Here is a 7966-nt window from a genome sequence, read left to right on the forward strand (position 1 = left end):
GAGCGAGCGTTCGCCATGAACGGAGGAGAGAAACGAGGGAGCGTTCGCCATGAACGGAGGAGAGAAACGAGGGAGCGTTCGCCATGAACGGAGGAGCGAAACGAGGGAGCGTTCGCCATGAACGGAGGAGAGAAACGAGCGAGCGTTCGCCATGAACGGAGGAGAGAAACGAGAGAGCGTTCGCCATGAACGGAGGAGCGAAACGAGCGAGCGTTCGCCATGAACGGAGGAGGTTTGCCATGAACGGAGGAGCGAAACGAGCGAGCGTTCGCCATGAACGGAGGACCGTTCGCCTTGAACGGAGGAGCGTTCGCCATAAACAGAGGAGCGAAGCGAGCGAGCGTTCGCCATGAACTGAGGAGCGCAACAAGCGAGCGTTCGCCTTGAACGGAGGAGCGTTCGCCATAAACAGAGGAGCGAAGCCAGCGAGCGTTCGCCATGAACGGAGGAGAGAAACGAGCGAGCGTTTTGACAAATTTTTGAGAAAAATCTGCAATAAACTCCCAATTATGTATTAGCACAAAAAAGTGAAGGGTTTGTTGATTTTGTGTGAATTTCCACGATAATTATCAAGAAACCGATTGATATAACTTGGCAGTAAACTGATGAAAACTACATTAAGCAGATTTAGTGTTTAGTCTAGGACCCAGAGGGCCACATAAAAAGGTCTGGCGGGCCGGATTTGGCCCACGGGCCTCGAGTTTGACACATGTACAATAAGTGGTTCATCTGAGGAAAGTCAAATTAAAAATCAGGACGATATCCAACGGCGTTCCTCAGGGATGTTTCTTTAGTCCCTGATTCATTTGATCATTTTAGAAACAACTTATCCTGTGTTTTGTTTTCATTGTGGCTACAGAAAGAGTAATTTAATATAAATACTTGTGATGACGATCACTTCAGCCTCTGATCTTGTTGAAAATGTCTACATCTTAAATAACAATAGTTTTTTCAATTTTTCTGGATTTTTGTGTTTATTCCCAGTTATGGGTTTCTCCTTCTTCAGACTTTAAAGTCAAAGTCTGCTCTGGAGTAAAAGCCACTGAATGTTTCTGGTTCTGTTTACTATGAAATGTTATTAAATGGCTGCCTCCATAATTAGGAAACTTTCATTTGTATCTTTTTTGAAAGGCAGTGATCATTTTACTGAAATATTTTTTTTAGCCTCATCAACCTCAAATCAAACCTGGAGCTGGAAAAACAAGTTTGGGTCATTTTTGTTTTGTGGTCGAAGGCCAGATAAAATCAGTTTGTGGACCACAAATGGCCCACGCGCCGCACCTTGGACTCCCCTTTGAAAGAAACACGCAGAAAAGAAACATGCATGAATACATGTCTGTCATGTTCCTTAACAAAAAGTGGCTTATTTAAAAGGTTAAATAAAATCCAGTTACTTTTTCAATGCAGACAGTTTTGTGTAAAATAAATCCACACAACAGATGAAAATCATCAGAGCTGCTGCAAACGGCTTTCTGTGGCCGAACGAAACCCATCAAACTCCATTTCCTCTGAAATCACCCTGAGAGCCTCTTCGCCAATAGAGGGCAGAGTTTGCCTCTGTATCCAGGCAGGATTGAATGGAGAGAGAGAGAGAAAGAGAGAGAGATAGAGAGAAAGAGAAAGAGAGAGAGATAGAGAGAGAGAGAGAAAGAGAGAGAGAGAGAGAGAGAGAGAGAGAGAGAAAGAGAGAGAGAAAGAGAGAGAGATAGAGAGAGAGAGAGAAAGAGAGAGAGATAGAGAGAGAGAGAGAAAGAGAGAGAGAGAGAGACGGGGTCTTACTTGCAGTCTCGGTCCTCCAGGTCAAAATGCGGGTTGAAGTTGATGAGGATTTTTTGGCCGGGCTCCGGTGCCGTTATGACCCACACGCAGAGCTGGGAGGGCGGGTAGGCGCCGGGGTAACCCGGGGAGGTCAGGTAGTTCGCCGAGTGGATGGTGATCTCTCCGCCGCATCTATCTGCACCACAAAGGGAGGCGGGAAGTGATTACAAAGGATTTAAAAAATGAAGCACAATCCAGAAAGAAAGTGGCGGTTTAATGGTGACGGGGCTCTTCACTCAGGGTGCAGCTCTATCAGGGGGCAGCACCAGCACCACATGACTTTTCTATTCAAGCCAATTTGTAGTGAGCTGCCTCCTGAGTGTAAACAGCCAGAAAACATGAAGAACAATGCATGGATTACAGGGCGGTTTCACTGTTTTAAATGACAAAATCTGGAAATCAAACTCTTTAAAACACAGTTTGAAATTTAAAAAATGCTTATTCTTTTCACATTTGGACTAACTGGTTAAAAGAAGCAGAAAAACAATCTGGAGTGGGTGATGATTCTGCTGTAGTTCTGGATAAATTAACCATTTAAATAATTACATAATAACAGTTTTCTCCACTCTTTTCTCCGACCTTTAACATCTTGGACTCAACCATGTGTGTCTCCATCCAACAGGCTGAATATTTAACCGGCATGTAACTGAGAGGGCGCAGGAGGGGTCGCCCAATGCGCCCTTTTCTTCCAAGAAGTGCCGCCGAACTGACGCATAAAACGTTTTCCAACTTTCCTGCCGGGTATTTCGGAGAAAATGTGCGACACAAAGTGAAGCCGCGTCGCATCCGCGCCATAAGGTGTGATCGCGCTCTTCAAGGTGAGGAGCAGCAAAACGAGATTAAATTTAATTTTCTCTCGGAAAGGTTTATGAAATTGCTTGTTGCCTGGAGATCATGCTTCAGCGCGCAGCAGCGGGTTTGGATGGAAATAAAACTAAAATCTTTAGATACCTATACAATTTTAAATCATTCTCACTTCATTATTAAGATTTTATTTCTTCACTTTTGTTTCATCCTACGCCTGTTTGGTTTTTGTTTTCCCCCTCATCTGTGAATAAATTAAAAGCAAATCGATTCTGGTTCAGCTGCAGAAAAGCCAACAATGCAGATAACAACATGCAAAAAAGAAAAACGGGTCAATAATAAATGCTGTAATGTCAACCTACCAATGTAAGTGAGCGGAGACACCGAGATTATTTGGGTGAAAAGGAACAATAGAAATCCACAGCGCATCCTTAGATTATGGCACCACATCGATAACAACATAAACCAACCAAAAACAAGACCAAAGAAGAAGAGGGGAGACTCAGAAATAACGGATATTCTCTCAGAGTAAGGGATCTGGTGGTTGTAGAGTCCCCAGCATCCTGCGTTTCACAGGCAACAACTTGGCATCTCCTGGAAGAAAATAATCCAAACGCAAAAAAAAAAATAAAAAAATCAAGAAGCAAAAAACAAAATCCAGTGGCAAAAAGTGGCACCGCTGCGCTCCCGATCTGACACCCGGCAGGAATGATTCACATACTTCCAAAAGGAGGAATAAATAAAAAAAAATAACGCCACAAAAATCAGTGTTCAGCCGAAAAATACCCCGGAGCTCTCCTGGTGTGGACTCCGTGTGGTACGAGTCCAGCTTGTCTCTCTGCGTGTCTGCTCGCAGCTGAACTGTCAGGAACACACGCAGCCTGGCTGTGAGGAGGCAGAAACGGCGGAATTTCCACTCCCCCAAATAATAATGATAAGAAAAATCCCTGCTCCGAGACAACAGCAACAAGCGACCGCTGCAGAGGAGGGCTGGAGCAAACTGACACCGGTGCGCCCTCTGTGCGCTCCCGACGCGCGTGTGCGGGGCTGGAGGAGGAAGAGGAGGAGGAAGAGGAGGTGGTCCACGCAAACTCATGATGGCATGCGGCTCCGTGACACAATCAGATATGGACAGTAAGATTGAAGCAGATGAATCTGTTCCCGCTGAAAGGACACGCAGGCCTGTTGTCACGATGATCACATTAAATGCTCGTTTAAATCCTTTGTAAATGTCAGCAAAAGTTGTTCTGCAAGGAGTTTAGGATAGTTTTGGTTTTAAATGAACATGTTTTCGATGACAGCACTAGGACGGAGTATTGGGGCAATAAAAAACAATATTAGTCATAAAATTACGGGAATAAAGACATAATTTACGAATAAGTCATAATATTGCGAGAATAAAGTATTACGAGAATGAAATGGAATAAACTCGTAGGAGAAGAGCCATAAAAATGTCGTAAAATTACAACAATAAAGTCTTAGGCTACAAGAATAAGTCATAAATTACTGAATAAAATCATAACGTTGCGTGAATAAAGTATTACCAGAATAAAGTCGTAATATTTTTGACTTTATTATCGTACAAATTTATTCTTGTAAAATTATTACTGTTTTATTTATTAGTCTCTGTTGTAGATCTGCCATTTCGATCATTCAGCGATTTTTGTAAATGTACTCACGAAATTTGGCCCCAGTTTAGTTAAGCTGCTATTAGCGCAGCGAAGCGGTGAAACGGAAGTGCGCTCAAACACCGGAAGTTTGCTCCGTATTTACTTCCGCGTTCGAAAATAGGTAGCCAACTTATTTTCAAGAGCTACTTTTAATCTGACATTTCCTATCCTCATGAGTCTTTAATTTTATCCGTTTGTGGTATTTTTTGTAATACCTCCATTGCAAAAATTTTTACAAGCTAGTGTTGGCGCAGAAGCACAGCAGCCACCAGTTTGCCTTTTATTGATTACTGTGTCAGATATTTAGTACTGTTGCTATCAACGTTCGTTTAATACCTTCAGTTTTTATGGAATATGATAAAAGTCCTGTTGACAAAATAATCTGACATAAATGTCATTATATATTATCTAAAACTAGTTTCTTTCCATTTACTACATAAAAGAGTTTCTCATCCACTTCCTGTATGCCATTTTTTTCCATCAGATTACTAAAAAGCAGCGGCGAAACCTGAAAAGGAGATTAACGGTTTGTCATATTAGCTGACAAACTTCTGCAATCTGGGTCAAACCAAACCTCCCATTTCCATTCATTTTTATTGTCAGTAATGCAAAAGACTGAGAATAAAATGAGCAAAATGAAAGCCGTAAACAATGGCTGTATTTTTTATTCATGACCTCAGTTTGACTAAAATCCCCTCTGCCTGGTAAACACAAGACTGCAGCGCCTCAAATTAACAAAAGCTTCCTTGTTCAGCGCATCTTTAAAGCCAAATAAAGATAAAATTGTGACTATTGAACACTTTTTTAATCTTGTAAATTGCGATTTGGTGTCATTTCTTTAAGCTAGGCTGGTCAACCTTCAAGTCTGTTTGTGTTTTGCGAGTAAGAGCTGTTCACTTTCAGTTCGCCCGTTAATCTCTGCAACAGTTGCTCAGATTAAGGTCAACATCTCAGAGGATTTATACTTCTACAATAAAAGTAAAATAAAACTAGTAAATTACTTTCTAATTTAAACAGTAGCCAAACACACACACAGTGAGCATTTTCAGCTCAGTAAGCTGGATATTTACCAAATAAAAGCAGTGAGAACAACAGGAGCAGAGTTTTACCTTCAGGCAAGCAGCTGGGCTATAAAAATTTAACACTTAAAAAAAACACAGATGAGAAAACACACTGTCACATCGAATACAGACACATAAAAATATCAGCACACCGCTTCTCCAAAAACAGAAAATGAATAAAGATAGATTCTTTTAAATATTTAAATTGGGATCACTGTACTTTAATCTTTAAATATATTAGCAGTTTCACCTTTTTTGGTAATAATTATGGCTTATAAACCACACTGAGATGAGATCAGCTGTAAAACTTTCCTTTTAAGATCTATTTTGACTAGTGAGATGATTTATACGCAGCAATTGTATTTTAATGCAGCTTAGTTTATGCAAACTTTTCTATTTACAAGAAGGTCTGTGCTAACACATAATGAAAACCTAAAATTTAGTTTGTTGGAAAATAAGCGTTAGAAATAAACACTGCAAGTAAAGAAGTGCAATTTTTTAAATTGAATTACTGTAATAAATTGACCTTTTATTTTACAAAGTAGCATGTCTCCCAGAGAGGTTATAAAGCAGTATGTGTGCCACTGGGCTAATCAGACTGTCAGAAAAGTTGATGTTAGATTTATTTCTATGTAATATTTAAAAACGGCAGCAGCAGCAGCAACTGACAAAAGTATCTAATTAACACCAACCATCATAACAAAAACAAAGACTAAAACAATAAAATAAAACATAAAGATATTTAATAGCAAACAGAAAACAAGTTGAGTAAATAAATCACATAAAACAGCAACTCAAGCTGCATTAGAAGCATAAAGTGTCTTATGGGACCAACAGCCTTTAGACGTGTGGCGGCCATCTTGGATACTGAACTCAGCGTCTGACTGCATTTCCAAACATTTCCAAATAAATGTTTGGAAGTCCAAACATTTATCCCTAAAACTTGCTTTATTCCCACCTTCCCTCATTCCTTTTAAATGACACAACATGGCATCATGGTCTGATGCTGAACTGGGATAAAAAATAGAGCAAAAAAGCTGCAAAAACTCAAAAAGGAAAACTTTAAAGGGGCAGTGTTATGTCTTTTCCAGGCACATAGAGCCATTTTATAGCACAATTAAATAACAAAGTTACCTTCAGTTTGTATCAACATGCTCCATTTAAAATATGACTTTAAAGAAATTTGATTTTATAATGTAATATTTTGAAATTGGGCCTCTGTTTCTTTAAGAAACTCCTGCTCATTCTGAAACTCCGCCTTCAGGAAGTCGTCACAACATGGCTCCTCTGTTAACCCTTTAACAACATTTATACCAGCTTAGCCCTGAGAAGCAGCTCCTATAATGAGCTCAGCAGATGTGCAGTTCCACCAGGTGGTTGCTAATTGCTGCTGGCTAGTCTGAAGGAGCTGGGTGGGGGAGCACCTGCGCCTCGAAGGTGGGGCTAGGTCTACCCAGGCGTTTTGCACAGCTGAATGGTTGCCATGGAGATTAAAGGATTTCTCAAACATAAATGAAAGAATCAAAGCAACACTCCAGGTATGTTCTTTGTCAGGGAATAATATTATTAAATGATGTAAAGTAAAAAAAAAAAAGAAGTACTCCTTTAAAAAACAGCAAACCAACTTCAAAGAAAGTAAGACAACGCCTTGTTCTAAGGAAGAGAAATATAAAAAATGAGGGATGCACCACATAAACCAAACGGGATAACCACAAAAAGAGAGAATTATGAAGAGGATGACTGGAGATGAAAGCGCCGCAAAGACCAACCAATGAGCCGCTAACTTTCCCCAGCAACTCGCTAACTATCCTCTCAAACAGTTTGTATTACGATCCGAAAATCCCAACAGACTTTAATGCTTCCGCTCAAATGTGACTCAGAATCCAGTATTGGTCCGCAGATTATTTCTCCACACAGTGGAAGACGATATAAAAACGGTTGGCAGCGACGCACGCCCCCCCGACTCTGCCAAACATGACAGCGGAGCCATCAGTCACTAAGTCAGTGTTATTTCTGCAAAGCCAGAACAGAACTTCAGCTTTTCAAGACTGATTACTACTATTTGCCTTTCTGTTGACGGATCATATTTTTGTTATCGGCATCTTGACATTTTCACATTTCATGCAAAGCACTACCATTAATTCGCAGTCATTAAACAGCCTGATAAATTACTCTATGTTTACGATCATTAATCACCAGAAGTTTGTTTTGTTTGCTCTTCTTTTTTAGGTCAGAGTGGAAAATATTAGGATGGAAACAGATGTTGAGTCAAATTCAACGTCTCTGTTGAAAGATGTTTTTGACTTTAATGGGACTTCCTGGTTTAATTTACATATTTATTTTTGACTCAATAGGAAACATTTTCAATCAGAAAACTGAGTTTATGACAGAATCAGTTGGAAAAATGTGTGAATTTAAAAGACTTTTCTTGAGGTGACAAGTTGTTAATGAGCGCAGCATGTCAGTCTTTACTTGGGATGAAACAGCAGAAAAACATTTTTATCGCATCTTCTGGTGCCTGTAGTTGTGCTTCCAGGACAAATGTTCGGAAAACTTTGTTATTCCGCGAATGTCAAAAAAAAAAAAAAAAAAAAAAATTTTACAATACCGTTG

General features: G+C 40.1%; 1 protein-coding gene across 1 annotated transcript in view; it reads right to left on the reverse strand.

Moving 5' to 3' along the window:
- The window catches only part of LOC106964137 (neuropilin-1a-like), an 89958-nt gene extending 86297 nt beyond the window's left edge, over positions 1 to 3661 (reverse strand). The window contains exons 1-2 of the mRNA XM_015059431.1: positions 2985 to 3661; positions 1780 to 1954 (exon numbers count right to left, since the gene is read on the reverse strand). Coding sequence (XP_014914917.1) covers positions 1780 to 1954; positions 2985 to 3084 — 275 coding nt within the window. The 5' untranslated portion in view covers positions 3085 to 3661. The remainder of the gene's footprint in view (positions 1 to 1779; positions 1955 to 2984) is intronic.
- Between the last annotated feature and the right edge of the window lie 4305 nt (positions 3662 to 7966).

This window comes from Poecilia latipinna, unplaced genomic scaffold (genome assembly GCF_001443285.1).
Source record: "Poecilia latipinna isolate Pla-1442-1.1 unplaced genomic scaffold, P_latipinna-1.0 Scaffold1628, whole genome shotgun sequence".
In the NCBI taxonomy this organism is placed as follows: Eukaryota; Metazoa; Chordata; class Actinopteri; order Cyprinodontiformes; family Poeciliidae; genus Poecilia; species Poecilia latipinna.